The 14,136-nt window shown below is 40.3% G+C and overlaps 1 protein-coding gene across 1 annotated transcript; it reads right to left on the bottom strand.

Annotated features, from left to right (window-relative positions):
• Nucleotides 1-2,657: 2,657 nt before the first annotated feature.
• foxred1 (FAD-dependent oxidoreductase domain containing 1) lies at nt 2,658-12,417 on the bottom strand. The gene is made up of 11 exons (XM_074672298.1): nt 12,136-12,417; nt 10,636-10,856; nt 10,435-10,545; nt 10,214-10,332; nt 10,030-10,124; nt 8,541-8,642; nt 7,190-7,263; nt 6,886-7,046; nt 4,540-4,669; nt 4,346-4,450; nt 2,658-4,168 (listed from the first exon to the last, which is right to left on the bottom strand). The coding sequence occupies exons 1-11, from the start codon at nt 12,290-12,292 to the stop codon at nt 3,914-3,916; spliced, it is 1,530 nt and encodes a 509-aa protein (XP_074528399.1). The 5' UTR covers nt 12,293-12,417; the 3' UTR covers nt 2,658-3,913.
• Nucleotides 12,418-14,136: the final 1,719 nt, after the last annotated feature.

Raw genomic sequence — 14,136 nt, 5'->3', positions numbered from 1 at the left:
CGTTGTATCTGGTAAAAAGTTGACTTAAAGAAAATTTGTTCCCAAACAAACACACACCTGGTTTTATAGTCACATCTTTAGGACAGTGTGCGTGAGACTCCGGGCTAGAAGGTGGCGCTGCAGTCCAATTAAAACAGATCCTCCTTACAGCATCTTTTCACTCAGTCTGTTTTTGAACCAGGCTTCAAACATGTTGATTAAAGATGCTTTAGGTCAGAGGTAACTGGTGCAGGGTGCAGCGGTTTGTTCTGAATGGACGTCCGCTTGCTCGGCTTGAAGTGAAGTCTCCACAAAAACTGCTCCCCCTGGTGGCTGGCTGCAGTATAGGTCAAAAAATCCATCTCCCCAGTCATTCCAGATGGGCTGTGGTCAAACTTTGTAAAATTAATACACCTCATAGAAATCTTTCTCACGTCCAATTGTTGTGGTGATTTGAAGATATCATTTGGCTGTCTTAGTTATTAGTGGCTAAAATCAGGCTTTGTGTCACATTTAATGATAATTAACTGCTGCTGTTGTGTAGTTTTTTTCAGGGATTGTAAAATATGTCAGGAAGGAGAGCCAAGAAGAGATTACACTCTTCCAGCTCCCTCAGTCTCTGCTGCGTAGACTCTGGCAGCACAATGGCGTCGACTCCTATGGAGGTATTTTGGCCTCAAAACCGTATAATGGTAAGAGGCGGAGCCACGCTGACCACTCTATATGCAGTCTATGGTCACAGCAAGAAGCTCTGAATTCTGGTTTTCCTCTGTGCCTGTGAGAGAGTACCAAACCTTCCTCTCACATGTCCGAAGATGCGTATGTCAGAATAATTGGTCACTCTTTAATTTCCAGTAGAAGTGGGAGTGCGTTTGAACGGTTGTCTCTTCATGTCAGCCCTGTAATAGGCTACCAACTCGTCTTGGATGTTGACACAGCTTTCATAAACCCTCTCTGATAAATTGGACCATATAAAAATCATGAGCCATCGTCAAATTAAACTTTAAAAAAGAATAAACAGAACATACTTGACTTGGTTTGTGCTGATGCAACTTGAAGCATCAGAGTGAAATGTATGACGATGGTTTGTTGCTGCAGTATGAGAGCATGAAAGCGTGATCAAACCTCAGGACAGGAAGCCTCCTCTGCTGTTCTTCTTCACCTTTACCACCTCTCTACCTGAAACCCCTCCTCTTCATGTTCATTAGGTGTGATTTTCCCCTCTGACTTTGTTCTGCAACAACTTTTACTCTCGCTCTGCCACATCTTCAGCGTTCACTCACCGGAAGTCATCGCGTGGCGGCTGGTTTCACTCTGTCGATCTGGAGAGGAGAGGGGACGTTCAGAGACCCTGATTCAGCTGCAGGAGGAAACCACAACGCGTGGTGTTCTGTGTCAGTGAGCTCATTCTGAGTTTAGAGCTTCAGCAGACAGTTATTGGATTTTCACATTTAAACAAACGTGGCTAAAAATTCTCTTTGAAAACATCTTCAGTAGCTGGAGTTATAAAAACCAGACTCTCTTTGATGAACTTAACATTGACTTTTTTTTTTACATTGAACCATGAGCAGAAACATTGTGTGAGAATGATAAAAAAGTTCAGTAACTTAGTTTGTCAGAGATTATGTTTTAACATCACAGCTTAAAGCAGCTGACAGAGAAATTAAGAATGTATCTCATTCATCCTGCACTTTAAAGAGCATTATCCTTCAGTATAAGGTTTTTATTTTCCACGTTGTGATCTTGAATTTCAACAGCCCTCATTCTGAATTCCTAGTGTTTTTATTTATAATGCATCAAAGAAAAGTTGTTTTATTCTTTTACTTTGCTTTAAAACAAATGATCAGTACCAAAAATAGCACCCACAGAAATATGGCTCCCTCTGCTGTTCAGTTTACCAACAACACCTTAATCCTCTAGCTTCACCTGCCAATACCAAACTCTGCAAGTAATCACACACAGGAAGCAGGTGGATCCTCATTTATATAACCGTGTATCTGCAGATTTCAGCAAGTCAAATTGAAGACTTTTTAATGTCACTTTGAATTAAATTTAAGGTTGAAAACGTGCTGAAAATAGGCGATGGTAGGAGGATCCTGTTGTATTGCAATCCAGCCAAAGCCAAAAAAAAAAAATGATTGAAACAGTATTCTTAAAGAACGGGTTTTTTTCTATTGTAGGAATAAAACTGACACGTTTTTCTTTTTTTGAATCGAAAGATCTGGGCTGACAGGTATGAGCTTGCCTCTTTTTTTCGTTCGGCCTAAAGTCAGAATTTTATTGCTAACAAACTAGTGGACTTTGTGTCACAGATTGAAGTTCAGACTGTAGCCCACATAGGAAAAAAATTATAAAAATTAACCAGTCCTGCCCCCAAAATTGTAGACCTCTGAGTAAATGACATTTTTAATGAATTTAAGACATTTTAAGACTTTTCATGCCTGTATAAATTCCTTATGTTGATGCTTTTCTTGTTACTGCAGCCCTGTGTTGTAAAATGAACAGTGACACCTGATCCAGATAAGAAATGATGAGCACACAGTTCCACTTTTCTTTAAAAATATCATTTACTTATTAAACATCATGCACAAAGAGACAATTGTTATTATGAGTTAAGAAAAAAACAACAACAAAAAAAAAAAACAACGTAACAATAAATCTTTCAGATTTGAGGTCTAACACAACATTTTATGGTTTTTGTAATAAACTGTTTCTTTGTTTCAAAAATCACAGAGTTCCCTCTATACAGTAAACACATAAACTTGAGACAGTGTTTCTGCAGATGCTTTAATCTAATTTAACCCAATGCTGATGAATTCAACATCAGCACCAAAATGTTTGACAGGAGCCTGAGTTAGGATCTTTTGACTGTACAGTAGCTCAAACTATATCAAAAGCATGTTTTTAGAAAAGGTTTGAAGACCTTCAGGAGAGCTGTTGGGTCTTGGATTTGACATAATTACGAAGAGTATTAACTCTTTTTATTTAAGTTAAGCATAAAAAAGTGAATAAATTATTTTTCCAAACTGTCATTTGGGGGTAAAATTTTCCCATTTCCATAATTTCCCCCCACACAGTTTCATGTGTCCAGTCTCTGCTTCTTCACAGCATTGGATCAGCTTCCATTCAAAAATCAATCTGTCAACTTACACTGGATCTGCTCTGTTTCAGTCCGTCTGCATGGCTGCTGCATCATGTCCCAGGTAATACGCAGCCATCCTGCTTTTGCTGGACGTGGAGCTGTGATGCATTAATTCAGCGTAAAGAAGACTGAATGGAACCAGAAGTCAAGACCGGAAACTACCTAAAAACACCCAGTGAGTTTCAAAATAAAACAAACTGTGTCAAAATCAGTTTGTATTTATCTTCACTACGCTGATAAGCAAATATAATGAGTGGAGCCAGACCAGGAGTCAACAGGTTTGAGGTTTTACAGCCCAACATGAATGAAGAGAGGCTTATTAATGGAGGGGGAAGCGTGGGAACGCCTCAGTCTGTGACTCCAGCTCCAGCATAAAGAAGAAAGACTTGTGTACCAAAAAAAATCCAATCTAAAGCAACTATTTGAGTCTTTATTTTTCCTTGGACTTTGGCGCCCCCTGTGGCCAAAGTAAGTAGTGCATCACCTGGTCAATAAAGTCTGTATCTGAATCAGGTGATCCTGTCCAGTTTTTCTGTCTTGATCCAAAGGTTACTGGACTCCAATAATGTTCTTGAAGACATTTAGATAACATTTTAGATCAGGGTTGGCAGAACCACAATCTGACTGATGAATGTTACAGAAGAAGAAAAGTGAATCTATATTCCTGGATTGTTCCCATCCAGATTGAACCGTTTAAGAGAAGCTGACACAAATAAAATAGTCTGTAACAAAAATAAGACTGAAGTTAAGTTATATAGCTCATTGGCAGAAGTGTGAAAGGTTTCCGCTCCTCTACACGATGTTTCTCTCCAGCATCGGCTCCTTGGTTAGGATACGTCTGAAGCCAAATCTGCTGAGGTCCAAAGCTTCAAACTTTCCGTTCAGGATCAGCTCTGCCACAGCACAGCCCACTGCGGGGGAGTGCTGCAGGCCGTGTCCGCTGAAACCCGTGGCGAAATACATGTTGTTGACGAGCGGGTGTGCGCCGATGATGCCGTTCTGGTCGAGGGTGTTGTAGTCATAGTAACCGGCCCATGCACTCGTCACCTGGCAGGAGTCAGAATATATTTGTATCAATCAGTGTGACTTTGGGGAAAAACTGTTTGAGAGTGCTTGAAGGAAAAGGAGAGGGTTTTTTTTATATTTCATTTTTATATTTACAACATCACGCTCTGTACGCTTCCTTCTTTAAGAATGGCTGAATTGTCATCTCCATTTATATACCTTTAGTTTCTCAAACGCAGGGACACGATGAGCCAGAGTGGGCCAGATTTTTTCCTCAAAGAACTTGTGATCCACCTCCAGGTCCCCGACATCCGGCTCCTCTGACTGTGACGAACAAGTCAATCAAACACATGAATCTTTAACTGTGTCTTTATAAAATCAATGGCATACAGCTCTTTTTAAAAATCACAAACCTCCTCAGGTGAAGTCCCAGCGATGTAGTTCCCTCCTAACCCCTCTCTCCTGAAGTAAACCCCGGAGTGATCGATGAGGAAAGGAGTGTCGAGACCTGGACCATCAGGACAGTGGACCACATACACATACCTGAAGAAGAGTCACATTAATTCAATTATTTTTTAAGAAAGTTTTCACTCGAACAAGGTCAGAGTGTACGCTTTTTGTTGTACCTTACTCATGATTCTTAACTTTTGTAACTGTGCGTTCGCACCAAAAGAGGCAAAAGCGGCAAGCACGCCCGAGAAAGTGGACAGTGGCCAAGGCGGCTAAATATTTTAGCTGCCTTGGCGGCTCGTCACGTGACTGACGTCAGAGTAAAATCGCGCTTGTCATTTAAAGGAGCTGCACAGTGGACTTCTTCACAGCGGCAGCTGCTTGCTGTTGTTCAACTTCAGTTTAAAGCATAAACATAATAAAATCACCATCTGATCAGTGACGAGCGGATTGACAGGCAGGAAGCAGTTTACAGAGGAGATAATATTGATTTATCCACGACATCAAACTTTTACAGTTTTGAAATAAACTTAAATTCTGTGGAGGTAAGTAGCGCCCATTTGCGCATTTGCACAGTGTGTGTTTGTGTGTGTGTGTATGTGAGTGTGTGTGTGTTCTATAATCCTAAAGAAAAATACCCAGGAGCCGGACTCAATGTTAATCTTTTGTTCAATAAATTAAACCCCTGTGCAGCCCGTGCATATTCCCCGTTCCAAAATAAATCACAACCAAAATAAAACAATAATCTGAGTGTTCATAAACCAAAATCATAGAAAAGTTCCCAACTAACGAAAAATTATAAGCTGTCCTTCTTCACACTATTTTAAACGGTCCTTTAATCCTGTTTTTCAGGTCCTCTTAAATCCGTAACACAAAACAACGTTAATCCACAAGAAATGAAAGATAAATCCTCAAGGAAGAAAAGAGGTAGCTCAAAACAGGCAAGTGACAACCACACGGCAAAAAAGTGAAATCTTATCGAGTGTTTTTGTCTTTTTTTAAGTAAAAATTGTCTTATTATACTCGATATGAGCCACTTTCAACTTATCAATACAGAAAAATGTCTTGTTTCAAGTTATCAGAGTACAAAAATGAGGTTTGAATCGCTTGTAACCAGTAAAAAAATCTGCCAATGGAACAAGAAAAAATTGCTTGAAAATTTCCTTGGGACTAGATTAATGTCTTAATACAAGTAACTTTTCTCTCGTTAAATTGGCCGATTTTTTTACTGGTTACGAGCGATTCAAACCTCATTTTTGTCCTCTTATAACTTGAAACAAGACATTTTTCTGGATTGGTCATGTGAATTTGGCTCATATTGAGTCTAAAAAGGAATTTTCTACTGAAAATAAGACAAAAACACTTGATAAGATTTCAGTTTTTGCAGTGCAGGTCACCGGCGTGGGTTCAGATCCCAGGGCACAGTCGGGTACGAAGCCATCCACGGAAGGATCCAGCGGGAGACTGTTTGGTAATAAAAGTAACCTGCGCCCCCGGCGTAAACCTCAGATCGTTGCTGAAAAAAATTTGTCTGGAGCCCTGGAGTCATCTCCTTCAGATGAAGCAGGGAATGCTAGCATGCTAGGCTAGGCTACGTCTTAGCCACAGACTACACTTCACTTCGTTATTTTCTGCTATTACTGCACATTTTCTGAACTCACCAGAACAACCAACCACCTCCACGACACATATTGTTGTTGTTGGTGGCGGTAACTAAAAAGGCGGATATTAAAAAGAACAGGATGAGCCCGAACACAGTTTATGAACTTTTCTGTATCCAAGACGGAACTAGGAACCAAAGTTACATGTGTTGTTCCTTAGGCCCACTCGGTAGAAGGACATCTCTACTCTGATTGGTCGCCATCGTTTGCTGCTGAACTGCATCATAGCTAATTACCATAAAGTTGACTTCTCATCTGGTGCCTCTTTTGACGCTTTAGCCGCTTTAGCCACTCAAGACACTGGGCTCTCATTGAAAATGAATGAACCTTCAGCGTGCTTGCCTCTTTTGGTGTGAACACACAGTAATTCTTGCTTTCATAAAATAAATTTCAAAACAAAAGCCCACCACCTCTCTCATATTTAGACCTGCAAATGGGTTTTCCAACAACATAACCACTAATGACCATCCTAATAACCAGAAAGACGTCCAGTTTTCTAACTTCCTGGACGTCCCAGTCCAGATTAATCAGTCAGAGCACTGATGATGCTCTGTATGAGGCAGTAACAGCTGCGTTCACAGCAGAGTTGATATTTGCCAGAAGTTTCTCAGAGTTTTTGTCCTCAAAAAGAGACAATCTGTCACTTGCCTTTTACGGGGCTCGACGGGCAGCGGGATCCCAGCCATGGAGCCTTCAGGGCCTTGGCCGATTCCCGCCATCGCTGCCAGTTTACCAGAAAAGGCTCCTGCTGCATTCACAACAATGGAACACTCCACCGGCTGGAACTGCATGCTGTTCAGGAGCTGCACCTGCTCGACACAACACGTAATCCCATCATCCCCAGCACACACAGAGGCTGAATACAGTGTCCTAAGACACTGACAGCGAGTTGAATCTGAAAAGTTTTTAAAAAACAGCAGGAGTAATTCTCCAACACTGCAGCCTCACTTACAGTGACAGACGTAACTCTCTTGATATCTCTTGTTGAAGAAAACGAGCCCAATGTCTGACTTTCGCAGTCCATACCTGCAAGAGAAAAAGAACGAGATGACAATGACACCATAGATCAGGGGTGGCCAACCCCGCATGTGGCTCTTTGCCTTTCAGTGTGCGTCTCTTCCATCCATTCATTTAAAAAAAATAAACACATTGTTATGAGTAGTGGTGTGCCGATCAAGCTAAAATATTGATATACTGATGCCAACATTAGAATTAGTATTGATCAATACTTAGGTGATGAGATCGATACTTAAGTTTCAGTTTCTCTTCTCTACATGTGCTCCCTCAATCGCCCTCTCTCTCCTCCTTTGCTTCACTGTGAGTGTTGCCACCATATAAAGTAAAGAAAATGGACGTCATCTTGCTTTTGTCGCCACAAAAACTTCTCCCCCTGGTGGCTGGCTGCAGTAGAGGTCAAAATATCCATCGCCCCAGTCATTCCAGATGGGCTGTATCATCATTCAACATACATGACGTTAAACCTCATTTTTAACCTCTAATAACTAATAAAACGAAACTTCAGAAAAAAGAGGACTTGGATACAAGGCAGCAAGGTAATACCTTCAAATCACCACAACAATCAGATATAGGAAACATTTCTACCAGGTGTATTAATTTTTTTTAAGTTTGACCACAGCCCATCTGGAATGACTGGGGAATTTGATTTTTTGACCTATACTACAGTCAGCCACCAGGGGGAGCAGTTTTTGTGGCGACCTCACTTCAAGCCAAACAAGATGACATCCATTTTTTTTTACGGTCTCTGGTTTCCGCTCAGTCACATCACTCAGCAGTGTGGCTGTATGATGGCACAAAATCAAAACACTTCTCAAACACCAGGGGACAGAAATATGTCCCTTTCATACTGGCAGCCATTCTTCTGTCAGTTTTTCGCAGTTTTTTACACTAAAGATCAGTGATTTTGTTTTTTTTTCCTTTATCTGATGCAGATTTAAAAAGAACATTATCTTTTTTTGCAGAGACGTAACTGTTTGGATGAACTAACAGAGGTTTGGATGTTGACTTAATGTGTGTGTTCCTGCTGCAGCACAATAAACAATTAACATTAAGTTTAACTCAGTGGTTGGGAAATAGCAAACTGTAATCAGACATGAACGCAGGATCAGAGTTTGAGGAGGGCATGTTTCAGAGCAGCAGGTGTTTTAAGCAGCTGAAATATGTTGTTGGTTAACTTTTTGGACCTCTGGGTTCGTGACACATCAGTGAAAAACGTGATACTTTAACAAAGTCGGAGAGGAACCAGTCGTATCTGGATGTTTCTGTAACAGGATCACATGACGAACCTATAACTTCTCCGTAGCACTGGACGACTCCCAGGGAGCGGGCTTTTCTCTTGAAGCTGTTCAGCAGAATCCAGGGATCAAACGAGCCCTCATTCTCCAAACCTGCAGAGACGAATCAAGAGTTGGTGCTAAAGAAAGATCCTGTTATTTCAAATCACGTGGCCTGGTCAATCTATGATGAAGCCGGTGTTATACATGTACGCCCAGCCATCGAAGTGTCTCAAAAGGGGACATATCATGCTTTTTTCTCCTTTTCACTATGCCAGACTAGGATGTCTGTAAAGCATTTCTGCCCTCAGTACAAGTCATTTAGTTTCTTCATTGCCCCACAATAGCGTTCTCAATATCCTCATTTTAGGCCACTCTGAAGATCTCGTTGAAACGCTCCGTTTCCAGAATGACCTCCAGTAACCTCGCAACGTCACAGCCCTTTGTGCTCTGATTGGTCAGTTCTATCAGAGGGGCAGAGGGGGTAGAGCCAGGGGGCGGTTTTTGCAGCGTGGCAGTATTTACAAAATCGCCATATTGGATGGAGCAGACCGAGCGAGTTTGCTGTTTGCCAAAACTTCACCGTAAGGCATTGATAGAACTAATAAAATGTCAGAGTGTAGGATACGTCCTTTTGTATTGGACCCCGAGTCAGACCCGGACGGTTCTGCAGCTCAGGAGGAAGAAAATCCACCTGGACACAGATCATCTCAGGATGCTTCAGTGTGGTGAGTCAAAGCGGTACTGTAACATGTAGAGTTTATACGTGGAAATAACGGCAGACTTCACCAATAAACTATTTCTATAACAGGGCTCCATCCTGCTCCTTCACTTTTCTCTGTCTGTTTTATCCATCATGCTGAAAGTGTAGTCTAAAGATCGCCTCTACCGTCAGTTCCTCACTATGTTATTACCGCAGCATTATTGTGGTCCAGGTTCACAGTGCATGTCAGAACAAGCATGCAAATATCACAGTCTCACAAGTATTACGACGTCTGCTAAAACTACAGTGTTTTAACTGCTAATTCACCATGTAAAGCCGAGCTGCTCAGCAGAGCAGAGTCTCTGCATCCAGCATCTGAGGGGGAATACTCGGCTCTTGGTGGGTGTATCCCTCGGTGGCTGTTGTGTGACTAACTGACTTCACAGAGGACGAGCTGCTTTATCAGATTACTCCAATAAAAAGGAAAGATCCTTCACGAAGGTCACGAAGGTCGAAATCTCGCGGCCAAATGGCAATGACCTATTTTCAGAGGCATCTAATCTCATTCTAGGATGTCAGAAAAAATACAATATCTCATTTTTTGAAAATTCAGGGGGTGTAAGGTCTTGTTTTCAAATGTATTATATTATATGTAAGTATTAAATCAGGGATCAGCATGATATGTCCCCTTTAAACTTTTATTACTGATGACAATAAAGAATGAAAAACCATATGAAATGCTCAGCATTTAATAATAAAACATTGAACTGAGTGAACTTATGTGTTTTCTGTCCTTACCATATGAAGCCAGTGCTACACCCTCTGTATTTATCCACGGGAACTTCTCCTTCAGTTGTGTTGGAGACAGAAGTGCAACTTGGGCCCCGGCGTATCTAAAATCACACATAACATCATTTATTAGAAACTGACAGTAGGGGAAAATGCTAATAAAGCAATAAAATGAACTACAAGTGAGCCACACTTTTGGGTGATGTGGTTCTCCTCCATGATGTGAGCCACGTCCTCGTTAGCCAGGAAAAGATATCCTGAGTGGTTAAACTGCAGGTCAATTGGCTCCTCATTCATTACACCCAGGTATCCCTGAGAAAGGAGGAGAAGACGTTTGTTTTTGCACACATTTTTGTTGAACTCTCTTGTGAATGGACCTTCTCTGAGGTCATGTGTCAGGCTGCAGTTGCTCACATTGATGTGCCTAATGAAGTCTGCAGAGGCCAGGGAGAGGTTGATGTTATCAAGTAAGGAGAACTGCTGTCTGATTCCTCCAGCTGACAGCACCGTGGATGCCTGAGAGTACTGGAGAGAAACACGCAGACAAAAGAGTTTCACTCATCTGCCAGAAAAAAACAGCAATAGTAATAAAAATTTTCAACGTTTCTCCCACACCGTTGGATCCTTCTCGATCACAACAATCTTTAGATCTCCTAGACTCTCTTCTTTATGCTTCAGCCAGAAGGCGGTGGACCAGCCCATTATGCCCCCTCCTATGATCACTATGTCGGCTCTCTCTGGGGGGAGGTCCCGGTTGTCCTGGAAGCTGTTCCAGGTACTGCCAGGGAAAGCACTGCTGACCTTCTTCCTCATATCTGAAAGCTGAGCCTCCAGTTCTGAGCAGACAGAACAGAAACTTTAACTTCATCTTTAGACTGTAGTTTTTACATTCAGCTTACATATCTTTGCCTAAATATCCAACAAATAGTTTTTTTTAACACAGCTGAGCGAAACGCTGTTTGCCACAGATCAGGTGTTAACTAAACAGTGCAAAGATCAACAGTTTGACGACAGACAGCAAAACAAACAAAACAAAGACCGACAAAAGGTGAGATAGATGTAGCCACAGTTTTGCAGACAGATGTTGTTTATGTGAGTTAATACAATACTACACATTGATTTAATTAATAAAATATGGTTGAAGTGTGACAGTCCAGGGTGTTCCTTGAAAAGTTACTGAGTAATAACAAACAAATCCTTGCCATGCTCTACTTGTGTGCACATTTAAAACATAAAAGCACAATTAAAACAATTTGTTTTCCTACACAAAAAAACTAGTGAGCCATGTATGAAAACTTCAAATACCATCAAGGATGTCCCGAAGTAATTTACGGTGCAGAAAATATATTATTAAAGATAAATAGGTCTTTGTAGGCTAAATTTAAAATTTATGATAGTGTTAATAAATGTATAGCGAAGTAAGACCGTGATGTTGTTTATTAGTTATTTAAGAGTGGTCATTTTTGATGGAAATTTATTATGTGCACTGTTGTTGTTTTTTTTTATTTATGTCTAATTTATTTACTGATATTATTTTTATAGAAGCGATTTGATTATTATTTTCGTTAATAATAACCGTTTCACTTTGGACATAAGATAACAAAAACCTCCCAAAAGACTATACTTGGACAGGTGTTATGTTACTATGAGTGACCATGTCAACTGGAGATTTAAACCGGAAGCGTTCGTATTTTGTGCCATTAGCTGATAAAACACAGACTCCGAGTGGATGCCTCTTAGTTTAGATTTTTTTTTTTTTAAATATATATATATCACCGTGTCGAGAATATTTATCAAATGTGTCAGTAAAAACAGACAAAGTGAAGAAATATTTCTCACGGGTTGTAACGACAACAATAAAAACAGACGACTGTAAGACGACAGTTAACGGGGTCCCCCTTTAAACCATAACACCTGCCAATGTTTGGGGACGATGAATACAGGAGCAGTGAGTTTCAGTTGGGACATTCAAGCGTCTCACACTTGAAAATTACAAAAAAGACAAAAAACAACACATATCATTCAATGAACTGGGATGAGATGTGGACTGAATCAGCTAACTATTTTAGCCTAGCATTGAGACACTCTTCAGACATTTCATGTAATGTTCCCTACCTCTAAACAAGTCCTTTCGCAGAGGTGTGCAGGTACTCAGTGTTTGACATGAAGGTAACTGTCCGTAATGCCATGTGTACCGGTCTGTCACCCGTCTGGAGCTGAGTAATCCACGGGCCGTCCACGCCTTAGCGTGCAGCCGGGTCCACGTAGACATGGCTGTGAGCTAACAGAAGTTTACCCTAAACGCTCGAAAACATCAACTGTGTGAAAAACTATCATGCCTTAAGAATAACTGAGAGCTACTCAATCTGTAACGTGACAGCAAGAGGTCAACTGCAACGGAGATCAAAACGGCAAAGTGAAGCAGTTAGAGACCGGAAACACACAGTAGGAAGTGCAATCCTTCAAAACAAAAGCACGAAGCTAGTGTTGACACAACAGACTGGTCTGATGATATTTTTCTTGACTTTAATGAACTCAAGTTTTTTTAAGTGTAAAATTAAAAGAATAATCTGTATGTCATACACATGTTAAGGGGGTGTAATGAAAATAACCATCCAGAAAATGCTTTAAAAGATATTCAGTCACACACAAAAGAAAAAAATAGCCTCCAAAGTGCATTGTTTTGTAACTATAAATCCAGTCAGTACCTCAGACAGCAACTCAACGCAATAATTTTGAGATCTACTATAAAGCTGATATATCAGTCTAACTGGTGCAATGCAAACAAGATGTATATCTGTTCAAATTATCAGGAGACAGATCAGTACAGTGTTGAAAGGGGAATCCAGAGGACTTAGGTTTCTTTTTGGATGTGACATTTATTATTGAACCTTAATTTTCCACAATTATTTCAATGGAAAAATTCTTTTGTGAGATGGTTCAAAATTCTTGTCCCCATTGGTTCATAGATGGTGAGCTTCATTTAGCCTTGGACCTATGGGCACATTTCATTTATAAGTCCAGAACACTTGATGCCCCATTTGGGCAGAATTTTAAAAGGAAGAACTGTGCGATAATAAATCAATAAATTTATGCAAAAACTTACTTTTTAGAATTGATGAATATGCAGTTTTAGTGAATGGAAATCACAGTGGAAATAATTTAGAACAAAAAGAAAGAAATCTTCTGATACAGAAACCATTCAGACCACTAACATTGTCTAGGATAAATAAATTATACTTTTATAATGCAAAACTGCACCATAACTTCTGTACTCATGTTTAAAAAATGTGCGAGTGAATTTCAGGTATCTTATTTGGTTTATTTTCTTTTATGATTCTTTTTAATGTCTTTGTCTCATCATTGCTGTTCGCTATATAGCACGAACAAGTGATGCATCTTACTTTGAAAAGCTACCAGGGAAGTTTTGTTGCATTTCTTCTAACTTTACGCTAGTAAAGCAGTAAAGATGGAGGATGGAGGCAGCGTAGGCAGCGTCTCCCCATGTGACCACGGAGAGCCAATCAGAAGTAAGAAGACCCAGTTGGGAACGGGATACAAGTTTCCCTCTGCGTGTTGGCAGCTGCAATGTTCGCTGTGAACAAATGTGTAGATTGTATTTCATTTTGACCGTTTGGTGCCGATTTCCTTAAATTGGACGACTGTTTTCTTTTTATTGACTTAGAAATTCACCTAAAATAAGTTAATGTTGTTAACTTTGTTTATTTGAGTTTAAATGTTTCCTCATTGCATTTAAAGACCTGGTAAATTGGAAAAGCAACTTTCTAACTGATGTTAATTTGTTAAAAAATATATATATACACAGTGCATACGCCTTTTCGTGAGGAAGATTTTTTTTTTTTTTTGTTAGTTCGTGTTTGTGGTGGTATATTAGAGTTTTACTGCTACTCCACCTTTTTAATCTGTGATCTGTCTTTGAATCAGTTCAGGATGCCAACACAATAACAGGCAGGCTGGGAGGAAGCTGGGCATAATTAGAGGAACACATACAATGAAATGTTGGTAGACTTATCAGCATGCAGTTACAACAGGTTTTTAAATGTTCTGTAAAAGGCAGCAGGGAGAAATCAGATGTGTATTTAAGTTGCTCTGTTC

This window comes from Halichoeres trimaculatus, unplaced genomic scaffold (assembly GCF_033239565.1).
Source record: "Halichoeres trimaculatus isolate MK-OKI-2021-1 unplaced genomic scaffold, fHalTri1.1 fHalTri1_scaffold_6, whole genome shotgun sequence".
Classification (NCBI taxonomy): Eukaryota; Metazoa; Chordata; class Actinopteri; order Labriformes; family Labridae; genus Halichoeres; species Halichoeres trimaculatus.
Note: the sequence above shows the minus strand (reverse complement) of the source record. Positions and strands in the feature narration are given on the sequence as shown.